We start from the raw sequence: 20,908 nt of genomic DNA on the forward strand, positions 1-20,908 counted from the left end.
AATAATTCAAATATCTATCACAATAATATATTTTCCATTGAATGTTGTTATATTAAATAAAACACAAAATATAAAAAAAAATTGTTAATTGATGAAAATACATTTTTTGACGTGACAACGTCTTATAATTCGATAGAGCCGGCTGCACGCATGAAAAAACATGACTCATGCGGCGTTACCTCGCTCTGAGGCGTTCCATGTAAGGCTTGAAGTGCAAGCGAGAGCGCGGAACGAGCGACAAAGAAGCACAATCGTTGTCACGTTCAACTATCGTCAGTAAACCGACTTTACAGACAACCAATTTTTTTGTATCACTTTAATATATCAACATTCAATAGAATTTACCAATATGGTACAATCAAAACAATATTTATTCCAAGTGAATAATGAACACAACGAAACAAACCAAACAAATATAATTATTTTATTAACAGAATTGATTACAAAATATTACATATTATTACATTACATTGGCGCTCTAATGTTACCTCAAGTATGAAGATTATATCGTAATTAATTGTAGGTAAATAATAAAAATTGTCATCAGAAATACTACTTTTTATGCATAATTATTTTATGAAACAAATGTAGTACATATTCGCTTGAAAAAAGTGGGAATATGTACTAAAATATATTGAAAACATTTGCCAATAAAAACTGGCAATGTACGAAAAACAACTGACGTTAGACTCAAGGTAAAAGCGCGCCAAAATTTCTCTACAATAAATGAAAAGGCGGGATGAATGGAGTTTTACGACTCCCTAACTAATAAATTTAATATAATGGCTATATTCCTTAGACCTACAGCTATATACAGCGCTCTTAATATATTTACATTAAAGTTTGATGCTTTGGCTAAAAAAGGGCACTCGCGTCCATTTGCTACAACGTTATTAGGAACTAAACGTTCAAAATAGGGGTTGTGTAGGAGTTTCTCTACCCTTACTGGCTTTTGATTGTACATTTAAGCCAGAATTCATTTACCGTCCAACTTGTATGATGTCTAAGCTTGAAGCCGGGGCCAAATTTTTATATAAATCATATCAATCAATCTGTTATATCACTCGTACGTTATAGTCTTGAAAATATATCGTATATTAAACATTTATAATTCCCAATTTTACGAATGAAAAACGACGTCGAGTTTCAAGAAAATTGCTTTCGTATTTCTAAATCTGACGAAAAGTCGTATAAATCACTTAAAAACACACAAACTTCAAGCACAACAAATTGGCTGATAAAACACCTACAACTCCTTTTAACCAGACCGTTAGCGAATGCATCAACAGTCGGACCAGTTCACCAGACCAACCAGATGCCAGACCAACCAGATGCCAGACCAACCAGATGCCAGACCGAAACGTGTAAGCGTACCGTACCAGGCCGAAGAAGGCAACACCAGTATCGTTCCCTGTATCTATTAGCTGGGGTTCGCTTTGTGGTTCTGAGTGTCTGGCGAGTCGGACTCGTTCATGGGTTGCGGTCTGGGGGAGACAGGTCGGAAGGTGCAATCTAGGGAGTCTGAGTCTGGCGTTCCGGGGGTGGTTGGTGTCCGTCTGTCTGTGCACATGCGTTTGGAGAGTGACATTTCCGCGTCATCACATCGCCGTTTGCCAACCAGAACGTTTGGTCGGCTGATGGGGCTGAAGCTTGATGCTCGCAGCGGGTTGGGGGAGAGACTCCGCCGCGTTGTGAACTTGCGCGGGGGAGACGGGGATACCACTGTCGCAAACCTGAAATATTTCAATTAATTGTTATTGTAGTGAAATATTATATAATTAAGAATCGGACATAAATAAGAACGTTTGCATAAATTAGTAACAAAAGACATGGACATAAACTATATATCGCATATGATATAAATATTTGTAAGCCTATTTGTTGGCGAATTGTGAAATAAATGTCATAAAACTTAGTTATCAAATCAACTAAATAAATTGTCATTTGATTTCCTATTGTGACATTTTTACTCAATCAAGTCAAAACATCAAAAACACAATTAAACATAATATTTTGAATTGAAAATTCTTTATGCACGTTGAGAGTAAAATTTTAAGGTCGCGTCATGGCAATACCGCCACGTCGTGGAGTAAGGCGACGATTTTGGCATCTTTGAATCTATCTTAATAATAAATATATTTCAGAACAATTTTCACACACGGCACGATCTGATCCCATACTAAGTTTTCGCTTGTGTTATGGAAACCAGATGGCTGATAAACATACATATATAATTTTAAATAAATACTTATATAGATAATTAATTATCTTGCCAAAGAAGTTTCACTTCTGACACGTGTGCTCGGCACATACGCTCTTTTAACACGCTTTTTATTAGCTTCACCTGTATGTTTGTAAATATTGTTTGTAACCGACTTCTTTTGGCGCGATTTTGACCCACTTTAAACGGCCAGATTTCGTTTAAACTTTGTAGATTTATTGAGGGCCGATGACAATACACTAATTTGATACAATTATTCCATTTTTCAATTTGCAAAAAGCGTGTTTTTTTAGTTTTTTTAAACTATTATTTATTTTATTTAACAAAATAGTATGCAGAGATGGTATCCTCTATCTCCATACATATTTTTAACTATTATTAGTGAAAAGAGGTGAGAGCAAGAAACTTATTACACACATACCTGGGCACCCTTGTGGGCGAGTTGGCCAAACCGGCCACGAGCGTGAGGTCCTCGCACGACTGGCCCATCGCCATGGCGCTGTGCACCTCGCGCTCGTGCGCCAGCTCGCGCGTGTTGCTCACGTCCGCGCACTCCTCCGCGCGCAGCTGGTTCACGCGCGGGGTCAAGCGGCGCCCGCACGCCGCTTGCAGCACCTGATCGATAGTACGATACGTATAGCGGCCGTACACACGCGGCTCGAGCAGTCGGTCGTTGACTGCTCGAGCTGTCGCTACAAACCACGCAGTTGACGGCTTGAAGCGGTCGCGACGGCTCGAGCAGTCCGTGTACGGCACTGAATAAATGTCCATAGTTCATCGCGCGGTCACGGCTTCAAGCCGTCGGTCTCAACTGCTTGAAGCGGTCCGTGTACGGCCGCCCTAATAGAAAAGCGCCTTGTAACACCTGATAGATGTGTTGCAATCAGCGACACAGCTTGTAACACCTGATCGATAGTACAATACGTAATAGCAAAGCCGCTTGTAACAGCTCATACAAGTTTACAGTAAGCGACGGGGTTTGTAACACCGATAAAATAAAATAAGTAATAAGTATACACGATATAATTAGAAACGCGCATTGTAACAGCTGATCGATGGGTTAAAACTTAAAATAAGCGACGCGGCTTGTAGCACCTGATACATTTTTACAATAAGCTACGCGGCTTATAACACCATATCGTGGTTATACAACAAGCGAGGTTTATGATACAACCTGCTTAATAGAAAAAAAAAATGAGAGTCTTAGTTACATAAAGATTTTGTATTAATATCAGACCATGCGATATCAATGTTGATCTCTTTCCCCATTGTTGTAATTTAATTCATATCAATCTACAGTTTCAGTTTCACTATCGTCGTGATTTTGCGTCACATTATAATAACGAATGATAAATCATCAAAATCGACGACCTAATTGACTAGGTATTGAATCATGCATACAAGCATGATATGCATTATGCATATTTTATTTTAGTGTAAAAAAAATATTAAAGATTGACTTTGATCATTAATAACAATTAGATAACACAATAAGAGACACAAAAATACAAAATTAACAAATGTACACTCCGAGTGGTGCATTGTAAAACCGATTTTAACTCATTGAAATAGAATTGAATAAATGTATCGACCTCCATTACATATAATAATGTTCTAAGGCTTGTTGTTTATTATTAACGTTTGTTTCCTTCAACTAAAATTTAGTCCAACATATTTGAGGGTAGTTTTAAATTTGTGTATATGGGATTGGGATTTGGGTATTTATTTATTTTAATGATCGAAGATAATAAGTGACTAAACAACACTTACAGGTATATTAATAGCGGCTGAGAGTGGACTGCAGCTGATGCTGTTACTTCGTGTCCGCGGCAGACTGCTGTTGGAGAACATGCCGAAGAAAGAAGTACTCCTGGAACAAGCAAATTACTTATTAATAAAATACACATATTGAATGATATCCATCCTTTATATTTTACGCCAAACCCACTATACTACTTGCCTACTTATCTGTCTAAGAAGTTGTATAGTGTCTTTTTTAAGAAAACTATATACAATCTAGAAAGAGTAACTACTTTTATTTTCCGGCTCGTCTCTATGATATCGGCTTTCCGAACCCTTGGTGAACAATTATTCTACGTGTCGTAACTATTCAAAAGCAAAACAATCAATAAATTAACAGAATCGAAGTCTAGCATCGAGATATATTACTAGAGGGGTTATTCCAAACAAAAACATTGCGCGAGGCCGATGTGGTGGGGTACGTGTGGAACGAGCGAGGCGTGGCTTCAAGTTCAAAGATTAAGCAATGCGTGCAGATGCGACACATTGTGCAATCTGTTTACTTGGTACTATCTGGTGGTACTGATACTAGGGAATTAATAAAACGAGGATTTTATATTAAACTATGTATTTTAATTTCCTTTAAATAATATCAATTTATTAAGCTTTTGTCGTTTTGTGTAGTAATCAATAGTTTTATCAGTTTTTGCTTCATGATGTAATTTAAATGGATACGATGATTCAATGTTGATGGCGTTTACGTATAAGAAACTCACATTTTGAAAAATCTCACGCGAGATTCGAGGATGGGGGAGGGGTTGAATAAATTCTCACGACATCTCACCAGGGGGGGAGGGAGGTGCAGAAAATTTTAAAAAACACCTCACGTAATTTATGGACGCCCCCTTACTCGATCACAATTTTTGTAACTTTACTATAAACGGAACTACATTTAAAAATATACTTTATTTATTGAGTTATAAGGTTGCTTCCATTCTGTTTATTTACATTCTCAAAAACATCAATCGCTGCAGAGGTGGCTTGCGACAAAGGCGGCTTATGTCAAAGGCCTCGGCGATATCATTTAAGAACATAATATTATGTACTTTAGGCAAACTTGTTATAAGATCTATTTTACTTTCTTATTAGTCCATTTGACAAGGATATTGGGTAAGATACCTATTGGAATAATTTTATTATTATGTATGTACTTATTAAATCCGCGAATAAAAAAAATTTTTAGTCGTGAATATAGAAATTGGGTCGCATTTTTTTAATCCGCGAATAGTGAAAACACGAATAAAGGAAGCGCGATTAAGGAACTTTTACTGTATTAGTTTCTGTGAATTTTGTGTTTATTTGTAATTGTTGTGCATAATAATTTACAAATCCTATTGGAACAACTATTGATTAGGCTTTTTTTAATAAATAAAAATAGGTAAATAAATAAATATTACTTAATATAACCTACCGTTTTACTTTGCGTAGTCGGGTAAAAGTATAAATATTTAGGTACTACACCACGGTAATCTTTCCTAGTAGATATTGTATATACATAGTTAAAAAAATCCAGTTACATTTTTTTAACAGACTCATCGATAGTGTCACGTCTGTGCTGTTAGTCTATGAAAAATGGCGCGAAACGCAGAACGCGTGGTGATTTTTCGCAAAATGATAACAATATTAGTAAAATGCATGACTTACTCATAATAAGGAAACTTACTGGTGAAAAGTCACTCCTCGGGCTTTGTTTGTATTATGGGAACTGTTAAAACAATATCTAAGCAAACACGAAGGCATTTTGAACAGAGCAATAACACGTGTTGACGCGGCAAGCGGGGGGCACAGTCCGACACAGACTAAAGAGACTTGTGATTCTTACCTCTAGCTCGTGTTAAAGAGAGTGTAGTAGCGATCGCCTCTCTAGTACGTAGTACATTCTATCTCGATGAAGTCTAGTTATTAATTTATGACAACTTACGGAGTGGTATCGGCAATTTTTTTTTTCTCTTTCTGTTCCGACATACGACGTCTTTTTTATCTCATATAAGCTAAATGTACCTATAAAGTTTAAATTCTAAATAGTTAATATCCGCCATGGCGACCCTAATTTCCCAGGTTAATAATGTAAAATGATTCATTCATGATGGGCGGTCGACATAAGTCCAATAAGATAAATTAAGTCTATAAACAAAATAATTTATTTTCTAATGTTTTATAGCTATAGATAGTCATCTGCTATTTGATGGTATGACTAGCAGAATGACAACATTTAATTGAATTACTAGGCCGAAAGTCGATTTAGCAAGCGTCACTCAACATCCAACTAGGTAGCAGATTGTAACATAGCCCTTTGAACAGAGCTGATATAACGCTCGGCATATTGTTGAATGACTAGCGCGTTCATTGAATAACAACAGAAATTACTTTTTCCAAACGTCGAATGAGACGTGTAGCGACGCTTCGCGGGCCTATTTCTGAAACTTAAAAAATACAATGAACTCTTAGGTACCAACGCGCTGCTTAAGACGGGAATAAAATACAACGAACCTAACCTAACCCACCCCCTTATCCAAACCAAGAACTATGCTTAATGATATTCAGTCAAGACGTTAAACATTACATTTGAAAACTTGTAAGTTGTGCTTTAGTGACAAGTAACTGTTGTCATTCAATGAACACGCTAGTCATTTAATCAAATAGCAGATTCAAACAGGTGACTACTACATCTATCTAAACTACATTTTAAAAACATATTAGAAAAAAAAGGCATTTTGTTTACAGATTTATTTTTCTTATTGGACTTATGAAGATTTTCAAGATTGAGGAAGGCGACACAGTGCTGCCAGAAAATTACAATCAGCGCTGATACATAATTAAGTCACTTTATTATTACATAATTCTAATGTAATTCAGTATTTAATAAAAACAGGGATTAATATCACTTTTCATATGAAATTGTATAATCTAATGAATAAATCTGAAATCAATCACAAGAAAATACAATGGATGTTAACATAAAATATATGAGCAAAAACATGTTGTTGTTTTAAAGTTACCAAGAATAGTTGTTTCCGATTTATTTATATTTAAACAATAAAATATAAAGATAAATTTTACAAAAGAAAAAAAATAATAGTTTTTTTTTTAAAGAATAGTTAAAAATCAACCACATGACGGTTTTTGAAACCGTCTTTTTTTTCAACGGAGTGATGTCATTTTTTCTACTCTTTAAAAATTTTCCATCATTCTACATCATTTATGAAATATTAATATAATAAAGCATGAAAATATTATTAAAATAAAGGTCTGCAAAGAATCAGGATTTGTATATTGTCAGATATTCATAGTTTTTAACTACAATAATTATGGTGTACATTCCAGAATTACCTAAACAACAGCTATTTAAATCCTGTTTTTTTGCAATATTGCATAAGTTGTTTTCTTTCAAAATAATTACCTTAAGTTAAAACTAACATAAATTATGATAAGATATAGTGTGAAATCAATCATCGTTAAACAACAGTATTAAAAGTACTTAACTTTTATCCTCTTTGAATAATTGAACTGTGATAATATCTCTGCTATCTTTCAATATTAAAAATAACAATTGCACTTTTCTAAAGATATTAAAAATCATTAAATTTATTATATTTTCTATTGCGATTGTGTGAACTGAATGTCTCAACTATTAATGGATTCTTTCAAAAGCGCTAATGCAAGTTTATTTAAATATTAATTTTAAAATAAAACAAATAGGTACCTAAGTATATTTGAATCACTAAATATTTTAATAAGCTACAATCCACCACAAATCTCATCATATTATATTAAGCAGATAAACTCAGGCTTTGAATTACAATTATGTAGTTTAAAAAATAATAATAATCCACACATTGAAATATTGAGCAAAACTGAATTATAACTAAAATAGAATTTAAATATCTTACAAAAATTTGTTTTAACAATTAACTCTACCAAATAAATAACGAAAGGACTTTTATAAAAAAATGTATAATAAAAATTGGTCAATAATATTAAACAAGGCATGCTTTTAATAATGATTGCATAGAATGTTTTGTATAAATCATCGCAGTGCTTAAAATATAACATTAAATTAATTCAACTTGAGTGCATAGCAACAAATATACCTATTTTTGATTATTATAATATGCCATATGTGAGAGAAAAGAAAATATCTTCACATATCAACAATGTTTATCTTTCCACTGAACCACACAGAGAGCAGTTTGAATTGTGATTACTTATCACAAACATTTAAATATTTTTATCTAGCCTCACTTTACACAACTAACTAGATTTTTGCATGGGGCGTGCAGCATTTAATTACATGGCTAAATTCGTACATGTCACCTACTAGCACGCTTAGCAGGTGTCAAAAATAGGCAGGTACTAACTAACGAAAACATCTTAGATCGTGGGAGGCGTGTCGGTTACAAATTACCTGGGCGCAGTTGTCGTCGTAGGCGATGTAGCTGCCGTCGATGCAGTCTCATTGATTAGAGGCGCACTGCTACACCGTTTCAATATGTTAGGTGTATCCACATCCATTATCTTACAGCCAACATTCATTCACTGACGTATCGTGATTCGTGTTGTTATATCCTATATGCATGAATTGCCGACACTATTACCACTCTACTGTTTATGTAACACTGCTAGTGCACTTGGTATTGACTAAAATACAATATACTCTAATTCTACTGCGTAATACATGTTACTTTTGATGCTTAGACAAAAAGTTTAAACAAAATAAATTATACGCTACTTGGAAATCTACAAAGAGGCACGAAGCTGACCTGTCAAACCGCCGCAATTGCAAATGAAACGTTCTATTTTGTATCGGTCTATTTACAAAAAGCGTTCAAGATAAATACTTCAAAGTCAACACAAAAATGGTAATGTTGATAGTAAAAAAATGTATTAGAATAATCATGAATCAAATAAATAATCCTTAATTTAAAATTAATATGTAGGGGGTATTTTATAATATAATATTATTTAATAATTTATTCGTCAAAACTAAGGTCAAAACTATTATTTATGTATATCTGTGGCTTTGTCAACTGTCAAGCTGTATGAAGCAATTTTGACATTTTATTTATCAAAATTGTAATGTAAACATTTAAAACGTAAATATAAAGTTATAAACAGTAATATTATAATATTGTAAATTCTTTAGCAAATCAGTGGACGAAGTGTATTTATTGTGTAATTGTGCAACCGTTATACACATGTATTTACGAAGAAGGTATAAACGAAGCTAGATATTCTTAATTAAATTAGGTCAATTATATCAAAAGTTTCACTAATTCCGACTTAAACTCTACTCTCTTCTATACAATATTTCAGTGTCTTTTGGAAATACCTTATAACGGTGTCTCTCGGAGCTGTTCTGTATAGTGAATGGCTTGTTTATTATATTCAGCCATTTTTCTGGAAAAGTATAGAATGCCAAGACGAGCAGTCGTGTATGAAAATATTATTTGTTGCGGACCCGCAAATACAAGGTGATGTAGGGGTTCCTCCACCATGAAGCCATCTGTACAACTGGGACAGCGATAGGTAAATAATAATTATTATATTTTTCGTAAAAATTATAAGTTAGTCCGGTCTCACTTTCTAATTATTTCTGGCACAGATAACATACAAAATATAACAATATATTCGTTAAATTAACATATTTTGAAATTAACAGAGGTAAATATTTATCTTTCCTATATTTTTATACAGATATAATATATCTCATACATTTAACTTCCCACAGATATTTAAAATCTACATATACTATAGTTGAGAAACACTTTAAGCCTGATGTAGTGGTGTTCTTAGGAGACCTTATGGACGAAGGTAGTATATCCACGAGGGCACAGTTCCGTAGTTATGTTAAAAGATTGGCAAATATATTTGAATCTCATAATCCTGTTGTGGTGAGTGTTTTTTAATTTATAGAATAATTTTAATACTGTTTTAATCATTAATTAAAAGTTAAACTCAAACTTAAACATTCATTTATTCAATTAGATTACTATTTAGTAGCACTTTAGAATCGTCATTACATAAGTATTTTTAACATTTACCACCGATTGGACAAGACACTAAAACCGACACCGATAAGACACTAAAACACAGACTATATTTTCATTACCAAGGACAATAGCTAATCTAAATTTTAATAAAGTAGAATAGATGATCTTAACCCTAAAATATAATGCAATACGAAATTTCAGAAAATATGGATACCAGGTGACAATGATATAGGTGGTGAAAATGAACCAATCAAACGTAACAAACTGATTGAGTTCAACACAGCGTTTTCGCAGCCCTCCGTGGTAGCTTACCATAATGTCTCGTTCTACAAAGTCAGCACCATTACATACGCTGTCCCACAACCTTTAGATGAAGGTGATCTGAACTACAAGATTGCGATATCACACTTCCCAGTGCTGCATAGACCTGTATATGCTAAACAGGTAAGTGTAAATTAAAAAAAACTGAGCTCATAGGCTGTATCTAAGTTGGGTATCAGAAAAGTGTTATAAAGATTAATTTACATTCTCATGCGTATTTCTAAAATAAATGTCTTCACTATTAATATTATTATATTTTTTGTATCAGTATGTGCGAGTCGACTGTCGAGCTTGATCAAATACATTTGCAGAGGCCTCACCAATGCTAGTGCTAGTGGCCACTTTCCAAAAAAAATATAAAGATTAATTTTAAAGTTAATTCTTTTATTATAGGTCATAAATTCAATACATCCTGACATATTCTTCTGTGCTCACGAACACAAATCAAAGTATGTGAAGCAAACACGTGACTTTGGATACAAAGAGATGTATCTACTGCAAAACAAAGATCCTGTTCTGACGATATCGTTAGAGGATAATGTGGAATTGTATGAGATTTATGTACCAACATGTTCGTACAGAATGGGGACCAGTGAAATTGGTTTCGGAGCCGCTATATTGGGTATGTACTTTTTTATTTTATTTTTCTTATTCTTTATTTGAGTTTTAAAACGTTACACATTAAAAGAAACAAAAAACGTATTCAATAAAATTCTCAAATGTAACAATATTATCCACATATAAAAAGTTAAATTGTCGAAAACCCGAAAGAACTATTCCAAGCAAACATCAGTAACTATAGTGATTTAGTTCATATTATTTAAAAAGTAAAGAATAGAAAATTTCAACTAAAACATTATTTTCAGAAAAAAGCCATCAGCGCCTGAAGTACACTGTGTTTTGGTCCCCGGGGAGATTTCGGTGTTTACTTATTTATTTACCAATTGTTATTATTTTAATTATTTACACATTCTATGCCTGCTTTTTGAGGGTATTATCTAAATTCTCGCGAGTTGTAAAGACTGACGATATGCATCATTTATTACAACGAATGTAGGGTAATTTTTATTATTTGCGATGTAATTACTTATCTAAAAACTTCTTAGGTTTTTTTGGCAATATCAGTAAAATATCTTTAAAATATTTCAGTGGTTATCGCTATATTATTATTATCTGTATTCTGTACGATACAATTTGTTAAAAAACGACGCAAAATTTTTATTAATACAGATTAATAATTATGAGCATGCTATATTATATGTTATTACTTACTACATAGTTAACATTATTACTTATTATTTGTTATTAATTTTAACAAATATTACGCTGCTCTCACCAATGTTATGTTTAGGTTGTTTTATTTCATAATAATAATTAGGTATGCAATTATATTATTTAAACGATAATATTACAATACATACTTTAATTATAAACAAGTACTTACTTACCAAAAAATTGTACACTGTACTTTGACTGAGATAAAGAATCATTCCCATTTATTTAGAAGTTCTTTAAAGATTTAGATTATATAGACTCTCACAAATCACATATGAAAAAGTTCGTATAAATACCGGAGCTGCAGTTTCTTTTGATACAAATAAAATATTAATTCAAACTAAAGCCGTATTTTCCAATGTTCAAAGGCCATTTTATGAAAACTTATAAACTCTGCCTAACAGAAGCAAAACTCTGCTTACCTGTAGGCAGAGTTTTGCTTTGGACAATATTTGAACGTGATTGTGAGTGTAGTTTATTGTAGGTACGTCAAAGGTTAATATATATAATATATTTTGTGAAACTAATATTTCTGCAAATTTTTTTTTTTTTTTTTTTGTGTGGTGTCTCTCAATGTTAGCCAGAAGGGCTTCTACATTTTAACGCGGACGCGGGGGTGAACTGAAGGTTCACCCTGGTAGCGACATGCACAAGGGCGTCCCCCCTTGACGGGGACCACGAACCTCGGCTTGAGCTGTCGCTTGAGTGGAGGAGGCCAGAAGGGCCCTAATCGGACGGGTTCTGCAAATTGTGCAATATATATGCTACAGTCAAAACCCTGAACCAGTCAATATTCTTATTGACGGTTATTAAGGTTATTGACAAAGGGCGTCGGTTAATATCCTTGTTGACTAATTTTATCTGACAAAATCAGTACAATATATATTTCTCTAGTCTTTTCCAAGTAATCTCACTAGCCTTCTCATTTATTAAATTATTTTATTCGTAACGAACGGAATCAAAATAAGCTTTAAAAATGTTATATTTATTTAAAGACCCGTCAAGGATGAATGTATTGGAATCTGAATATGTAGAGTAGGTAGTTATTAGGAACTAGCAAAATTTACACAATCTTAAGGTCCAAGTTCTTGTTATTTATATTTATTTCGAAATTATTTTGATTGAAGTGATAAACTAAAGAGGCTAATCGGCACCATTTTTACTATTAGAATACTGAAATGATAATTTAATATTTTGTAAACTACTATTAAGTTGAATTGCCTACGTGGGTAACAAATGTTTTGATAATATAAAATATTTTTGGTAAAAAATCAGCGCCGGTTAAATGTTATAGTTAAATAAAAAATTATTATTGATATTATAATGTTCAATTTAGTTCTGTTTCGAACGACAAAATATTAGAATAGCCGTGTATGTATTGTTATTAATTTTATATAATTTTTTATTCAATTTATTGAATTTAAATAAATGGCACTTGATTGATTAGCTGCATTATCAAGATAATATATTTTATGTATTTGGTAAGCAATCTTTATTTTTAGATAATTTTTATTTTTTTATCAATTTAGATTATAGTACTCGGTTAATCACTTTGAGTTATTGATATTATTTCTCAATACCTGCTAGTGCAATATGTCAAAAGGTCTTTTATCTGTATTTTATATGTTGTGTATTCTTAATTATTAAAATAAATCATAAATAAAATTTATATTTCTATTATTGATGTTATTAATTACGTCATATACAATTATACATATGTATTGTATATGTTACCGTTTTACCCATTTTTGTTACAACGCGTTTTCCTTAGCTACTGCTTGTAATTTCATGACTTTATTACAACTATTCCTTAAACTAGGCAAAACGCGATAAGTCTACTTTCACGAAACAGTTGGAATTTTTTCGTAAGCTCTATAAATTTGAAAAAGAGGTCGGGTTGTAAATATAATAATCAAATTAGGGGAAATAGTATTCACAAGTTACGGACAAAATCATATTTGCTAACCACACTCGCCCGGAAGGTACTGATAAGATGTATAAGCAACCAGGGGCGTAGTTACCCTATGGAGCTAAGTGAGGCAATACCCTAGGGCCCTCGAGCCTCGAGTCTTTACAGAAATTCTTGATCAAATTGAACTTTCCCAAATTTCCCCTATTTTCAAATCAAATATGACAGACTTAACTAGTCATGGAATTTCTTTCGTTATTCGTTGAGAGGCCCTATTTTATTATTTTCCTCAGGGGCCGGGGCCCTCAGTTACCTACCTACGCCACTGTCAGCGACTAGGTATGTGAATGTGATAAGCTTTTTTTATATATTAATCGTCAGTATACAGTCAGTGAAGTGTCAGTATGCACCATAAAATGATTATATATTGACAAATATAATAAAATTGTACGTAATAACGTTGTACAAATGTTTTTACGCAAAAGGTATATTCGACAATTTTATTCAAAGATTTGACCTCATTAACTTGAGCAATTAGCCAATTAGCCTGGTTAGTCTAATTTTGTGCGAAGACAATGATATTCGAAAATATTTTAGTGTTGCATGGAAATATCTCATCGCGGTGTTTCTTGGAGTTGTTATTTACAGTGAATGGTTCGTTTATGTTGTTCAACCACTTTTCTGGAACACGATAGGGTAAAACTGTACATTATAGGGCGTGGAATTTGGGGGTAGTGGGGGGTGGAGAGAGGGGGGGTGGGTACTAGGAACTTCCCCTGTAAAGGGGGGGGCGCGAAAATTAATAGTTTTCGAGATATTTACAAATTAAGTTTTGGTCCGCCTAAAGCAAAGGGGGCGCAAAGTAAGGACTTAGAAAATTTTTGATCTAAAGTGAAAATTGTATAGGAATCATAAAATACATAATTTTTATTCAAAACGCTAAAATAAGCATGTTTTATAAAAAAAACTTTTTCTCTAAAATAAAAAATGGCCGAGATATTCGCCCTCAAAGATTGATGATAAAACCTAACCTAACCCTTTCCCTATCTCCTCATGTCTTTTTTATATTGTCTCAGACACTGCCTTAGCTCCGGCGCTACGGGAAGTGCAGCCCTTCCGCCCTTGCGTGACAAAGCACGGTCGCCCGTACTCCACTTCGCAGCTTCAGCTTATTGGTCGCCTTCGGCGACCAGCCTCAGCCGCTCCGCTTCGCACGGCTCCCGAGCTTTGTCACGGCGGGCGAGGGCTGCTCTCCCTCCGCGCCTCCGGCTTTTTACATACACTCTAGGGGTAGGGCAAACAAGACCACGTGGAATTCGGGGTTGACAGCTTCGGTTCTGTGGCAAGTCTTATGATAATGCAATGCTTATTTTAGCGTAACGTTTTTTAGCTAGATTCGGACTTTCGCAGCTTAATATTGAATACATAATATTCCATCATTGAAAAAAATTACATTTTACAATCCGTCATGTATCTTGGTAATTATCAAGTTTAGAGAAAAGTTGCCCCAACAAAACATGCTTTTATTAGCGTAATCTTTACGATAAAACAATAATAAATAGGTGTTATAATGATACCAACTCCATCAAAAATTTTCTAAGTCCTGCGCCCCCTTTGCTTTAGGTATTTTTTTCCAGTTCCACATTGATCTGTAGCAATTAATATTAATTATTACTTTACAATAATAGTTTTCAATACTAGTAATATTGCATTAGCTCTTTGATTTGAAATATGACAGATTTAATGTAATAGACATTAGTATGACCTGTAGTTTTTTTTTTTTTGTTTGAGTGGGAATCGCCCTAAAGTCGCTTCTGGCACTCGCCGGCCGCTGCCGCGGCAGCGGGGTTTTTTTAGAGAACTGCCGCACGTATTATAGGTTTTTTGTGGGGGGAGGAGGGCACACGTAGGTATTTGATTTTTTTTTGCGCGTCGACGGAGCCCCGCTTCGCGGGGCTCCTATTTCTGTGTAGTTTTTTTTTTAAAGAAACCTAACCTAACCTAACCTAACGGCTAACCTAACCTAAACTAGATTTTTTTTTTTGCGCGTCGACGGAGCCCCGCTTCGCGGGGCTCCTATTTCTGTGTAGTTTTTTTTTTTAAGAAACCTAACCTAACCTAACCTAACGGCTAACCTAACCTAACTTGATTTTTTTTTTTGCGCGTCGACGGAGCCCCGCTTCGCGGGGCTCCTATTTCTGTGTAGTTTTTTTTTAAGAAACCTAACCTAACCTAACCTAAAGGCTAACCTAACCTAAACCTAACCTAACGAATTGAGGGTGAATATCTCCGCCATTTTTGATTTTAGAGAAAAGTTGTTCCTATAAAACATGCTTATATTAGCGTTATCTTTACGATAAAACAATAATAAATAGGTGTTAAAATGACACCAACTCCATCAAAAGTCCTGCGCCCCCTTTGCTTTAGTCCAACCCAACTAGCTTTAGTGTTAAAAGGTTATCTAGTAATCCGAATAATCGGACGATTAAATTATTTTATTCATCCGGTAATCGGACGACTAATTTATTTTATTCATCCGTTTAGCGGACTACTAGACACTTCGATTAATATTTTTGTTAAATTATAAATTGCGAATATTAATAATTTTATTTTATTTAATCTATTTTACAAAAACTATACTTAATAATAATTATTTTTAATGTTGTTAAAAAATATACAAATTTCATAAATAAAATTTAAATTATAATATTTTTTTTGTTAGATAGAAATGTTTTACCTGAAATGAAACGCGTTTGACAATCGCTGTAGGTCAATTTGACACTGTCATAACAGTAAGTTCGCGTTTCAAAGATAAAATGGAGTAAAATTTTCCGATTTTCAAAAATTCGTGACTCAAAAACAAAAAGTTTTCGCGCTGTGAAATTTCAGATTTAGGTTCCATAGGACAATAGCTAACCACAAAAAAAATTACGACTCTCAACTCCACGCCCTATAATGTACAGTTTAGCCCACGATAGAATGTGAAGTGAAGCAGAATTGCATTAAAATACTATTTGTTGCGGACCCGCAAATACAGGGTGATGAGGCGGTAGCTCCTCCGTTTAGCCACCTGTTCAATTGGGACAGCGACAGGTAATAATAATTATTATATGTCCTGAAAATATTGTGTAAACAAGGTCCTTTTGGAAGAACGGATAATACATTTTCACATACCTGCAATCTCCATATTATTATTTATTAATGCCATTGAGTTGCATAAAAATATTTTTTTGATACTTCGAGATGTCGGTTTCCTTACGACGTTTTCCTTCGATTGGAAAGGTAATGTGGATAGTGAGCAGATAAATTGAAAAATTAATTTAATTTTTGCAAGGTCGCATGGTGTTGAACTTTAAATTAATAACTTGCACCTTCACATTCGTTCCAGATATTTAAGATCTACATATTCAGTAGTTGAGAAGCACTTCAAACCAGATGTAGTGGTGTTTTTAGGAGACCTTATGGATGAAGGCAGTATATCTACCACGCCACAGTTTAATAGTTACGTTAAAAGATTAGCAAATATATTTGACCCATATTATCCTGTCGTTGTGAGTATATGAATTATTATAATTGATTTTTTTAAGTGAAACTACCAGATATATTATTTTACTCTATGGAAACTACTTATTACTTAAGGCGCGTTGAGAGCAAAATTTCAAGATCGCGTCATGGCAATACTGTCACGTCATAACGTCATGCCACAGAAGTTTCACTTCTGACATGTGTGCTCGGCATAAACCACGGAAAATAAAATTTTACTACAAAGAGCGTTTTTTATGTCCTTTGTAGTAAAATTTTATTTTTGGACATTCCAAATTGATTTTATGTTTCTTTTTTTCTTAGCTTTTTTTATACGGAGCGGAAAAAAATCCGTCCATCCCTGTTTTTTTCTCTCTCTATTATTATGCCTAGCGCTAAGAAATTTCACATACAACAAGCAAAAAATTATTATTTTTTAGCAAATCTGGATACCAGGTGACAACGATATAGGTGGTGAAAACGAGCCCATCAAACATGACAAGATGGCGGAATTCAACAGAGTATACTCGCAGCCCTCCGTGGTAGTGTACCACAATATCTCGTTCTACAAAGTCAGCTCCATTACATACGCTGTCCCAGAACCTCTTGATGAAGATCTGAACTACAAGATCGCAATATCACATTACCCTGTGCTAAAGAACTCGTTTTATGCGAAACAGGTATATTATTCTATAGGTTTAAATAATACGAATAGAATTTATTTTATTGGTGAAAATTATTTTTTGGGAACCGCTGACCTACTTAATCAATTTTAAAAATTCGTTACTATTTGAAAGTGGAGGCCAATTTGCCTCCAGTTTAAGTTTCCTCATGTTAAAAAACCGTTATAATTTGAAATGACGGGAATTTAGATGGAATGGTCATTTTCGTTAAACCTGTTAAAAAACTTAATGCATCTACCTACTTATATAAATAACTTAGCTAACTTTAATCAAGTAAAGGAGGTGTCTTTAAGTTTTTTTCGAAGTGTTTTATCTCGTATCGAGATAAAGACTTGCAGTCGGACCTTAGATCATTACTTAATGATCTAAGAGTCGGACGAGCGGTCAGCGGACATGACGAATCTATGGGTTCCTAATTTTACTACGGAACCATAAAAATTAAGTTCCCATTCAGTTAAAAATTCATGATTTTAATTATTATGGTTTCAGGTCATAAACTCAATACATCCAGACGTATTCTTCTGTGCTCATGAACACAAATCAAAATATGTGAAACAAGGACGTGACTTTCGAAATATGCAGACACATCTACTGCAATACTATGATGCTGTTCTAACCATCCCACTAAAAGATAGTGAAGAAATGTACGAGATTTATGTACCAACATGTTCATACAGAATGGGCACCAATCAGATTGGTTTTGGAGCAGCTATCGTAGGTATGAAGTACCTTAATGCATAAAGAGATAATAATTAATGCATAGATATTTAGTTGTAGATTTGGTATAAATATAAAAAATACACGACTCAGGATTAAATTAAACAGGACATATAATCGACTGGGCAGTCATCGCGTCTTTTTTTTTTTCAAAAAATCATCACAAAGCGTCTAAAATTCGTTAGTCTTTAATTTCCAAATTTCTGCCATTTTAATAATGCAATTAAACAGCCCCTGCCAGGAGCTTGCAAAATCTGAATTGGATTGCCAGTGTCTGAAAGTGTTTTGGCAAAGCTACAAAGTTTCGTTGTAGTCTCCAGTTTTGATGCTCAAAATAAAAATGGTCATATCATTCGCGACTCATGACTATCAGAATTTATTAAGTTTATAACTAAAAATACGTATTTTTTCAGATAAAAGTCAGCAGCATCTGAAGTACACAGTGTTTTGGTCCCCGGGGAGATTTCCGTATTTAAAGATTTATTTATTTTTTCTTATCATCATACTCATTTATACATTGTTGAGTTGTTCTTTGAGGGTATTAGCGAAATTCTCGCGTGTTGTTGTTAAGACGGAAGATATGAAACACTTACTAGAAAGGGCTTAGATTATTCTGTTTCATATATGTACAAAGTCAATAAAAAATACAGAAAATACATGCAGTGTTTTTTTTTACTCCTAAAAAGAATACAATGTCTATCACTATTCAACTGAAATCAGTAGATCTTTATTATTGGACTTTTCCCTTATAGTTAGAGTGATGTGATATGACCAAATAATAATACTATTATACAAATAAAATATTTAATTCTCAAGTCTTCATATTTTTATCCCTCTCCTTGTCAAATAAAATATTATGACCAGTGTTACAATCATATAAATATTAAGAATAACAAAAGTAATACTGGACGGTAGAAGCATTGTTTGAAAAAATATATTTACAAAACCGGTTGATAAATTGCATATTAAAAAATATAATAAACCATTTTCATTTATTGCCGATAATGTGAGAGGTGTTTGAAATATCATTTTATTATCTTTGTACAAAGAGAATTCTATAACAAACATAATTGTTAATATTACTAATAAAATTGATATTAAAAAGGCACAATAACCAGTGTTAGCTAAAGTTCTTGAAGTCGGTCTAAATGAATTAACTACAAAAGACAATGTAACAAATATTATACTGAAACTAATTAACTTTAGTAACACTTGTTTCTTATTTCTATCTGCTAACATTGCTTTTAAATGCACAGCAAATAAATAAAGGGAAACATAGCCTAGGTTAGATGAAATCCCTTCTCTGTTAGCATCTATTAGAGTTAAACGAGGTGCACTGCTGAACACCCATGCTTCTAAGCCACTATAAAGTAAAAACTCATGAAATATCATTACACAGACACTTAGTGTCAATGTTTTATCAGAAATGAATAGAAAAATAGTAGATAACAATTTGCACACAGCCAAAGTGATGAAGAAATTCCAATGAACTCCATATTCAGTTACATGCTCATGATAATCAAGCTGTTTAATAGATACATATCTACTTACTCCAAGAACTACAAGGATTGATACAAATTTGAAGTTACTCTTTACTACTTTTGAAAAATTACTATTCATGTCTTTATGTACAAGACCACTTATTAAAACAAATAAACCAACACCAGTGTCCATCAGACTGTATCCATATCGCTCTGTTTTTGCTAAAGAACGTGGAAAATCTTTAAAATCTACAGCTAAAATACATAAGCTCGTAATTAAATACGTAAGACCTCTGATACATGATATTGAATGGAGTCTTTTACGACTTGTATGTTCTAACTTGTATAATTTAACAAAATTTATCTGTTTTCTTTTATTTATAATAGTATAAAGTAATAGAACAACAACAAGAGCGTTTAAAAAGTAAATATACTCGGGCAAAACAGTGTGTGCTAGTATCAAAGGAAGCACTATTATTATGTATTCACACATAAGTTTTACGTCTTTTCTTTCGTTTTCTTGAATAGCACATATTAAAGTACACTGCACTGTGAAGAAAATAGACAAAAACGTATGCACTGCGTTAGAACCATGATTGTTTCTCATTAAAGATTCGTGATACGCTTTGTAGTCTGAATTGTTCATTTTAATATCTTTTCACATACAAACACAATCCAATTATACTTTCATTATTTTTTTTAATAAATAGGTAAACATAATAATAATATGTTATCATTTTTAAAGTACTGATAAAAACGACTGTCAATTCTGTCATAGCTTCGTATGACAATTTGTTATTGATAGCTGTCAGATGTCAGAGGACTGTCAGTCACAACGAGAAACTCTATAAAGATAGAGAGCTCAGATAGAGAGCGTATGCGTATAGAGCACAGAACGTATAGAGATCCGTGGTTTTTCATATAGGAAAAGTACAAAAAAAGAAACATGTTTTTCCTACATGAATCGAATAGAATCGAATATTAACAAC

At 33.3% G+C, this 20,908-nt stretch overlaps 3 protein-coding genes and 1 pseudogene across 4 annotated transcripts; 2 read left to right on the forward strand and 2 right to left on the reverse strand.

Annotated features, from left to right (window-relative positions):
• Positions 1 to 1,407: 1,407 nt before the first annotated feature.
• Positions 1,408 to 8,822, reverse strand: LOC149910059 (uncharacterized). The gene is made up of 4 exons (XM_090110171.1): positions 8,427 to 8,822; positions 3,992 to 4,091; positions 2,643 to 2,836; positions 1,408 to 1,733 (listed from the first exon to the last, which is right to left on the reverse strand). Exons 1-4 carry the CDS (start codon positions 8,552 to 8,554, stop codon positions 1,421 to 1,423), a joined length of 735 nt encoding a protein of 244 aa, XP_089966297.1. The 5' UTR covers positions 8,555 to 8,822; the 3' UTR covers positions 1,408 to 1,420.
• Positions 8,823 to 9,126: 304 nt separating this feature from the next.
• Positions 9,127 to 11,691, forward strand: LOC149910060 (uncharacterized; annotated as a pseudogene). Its single transcript, XR_016457228.1, has 6 exons — positions 9,127 to 9,233; positions 9,335 to 9,547; positions 9,750 to 9,912; positions 10,213 to 10,455; positions 10,726 to 10,954; positions 11,199 to 11,691. The product of XR_016457228.1 is annotated as an uncharacterized LOC149910060 (transcript).
• A 1,734-nt stretch (positions 11,692 to 13,425) lies between these two features.
• On the forward strand, positions 13,426 to 19,130 carry LOC149910061 (uncharacterized). Its single transcript, XM_090108922.1, has 8 exons — positions 13,426 to 14,001; positions 14,114 to 14,212; positions 14,593 to 14,755; positions 16,485 to 16,609; positions 16,905 to 17,067; positions 17,479 to 17,718; positions 18,211 to 18,439; positions 18,852 to 19,130. Exons 1-8 carry the CDS (start codon positions 13,985 to 13,987, stop codon positions 19,043 to 19,045), a joined length of 1,230 nt encoding a protein of 409 aa, XP_089965048.1. The 5' UTR covers positions 13,426 to 13,984; the 3' UTR covers positions 19,046 to 19,130.
• On the reverse strand, positions 19,114 to 20,679 carry LOC149910062 (glucosaminyl-phosphatidylinositol-acyltransferase PIGW-like). The gene has a single exon (XM_090110183.1). It carries the CDS (start codon positions 20,563 to 20,565, stop codon positions 19,258 to 19,260), a length of 1,308 nt encoding a protein of 435 aa, XP_089966309.1. The 5' UTR covers positions 20,566 to 20,679; the 3' UTR covers positions 19,114 to 19,257.
• Positions 20,680 to 20,908: the final 229 nt, after the last annotated feature.

This window comes from Colias eurytheme, chromosome 2 (assembly GCF_061535395.1).
Source record: "Colias eurytheme isolate Ceu_HAF_F1 chromosome 2, ilColEury1 Martin Lab GWU primary, whole genome shotgun sequence".
NCBI lineage: Eukaryota > Metazoa > Arthropoda > Insecta > Lepidoptera > Pieridae > Colias > Colias eurytheme.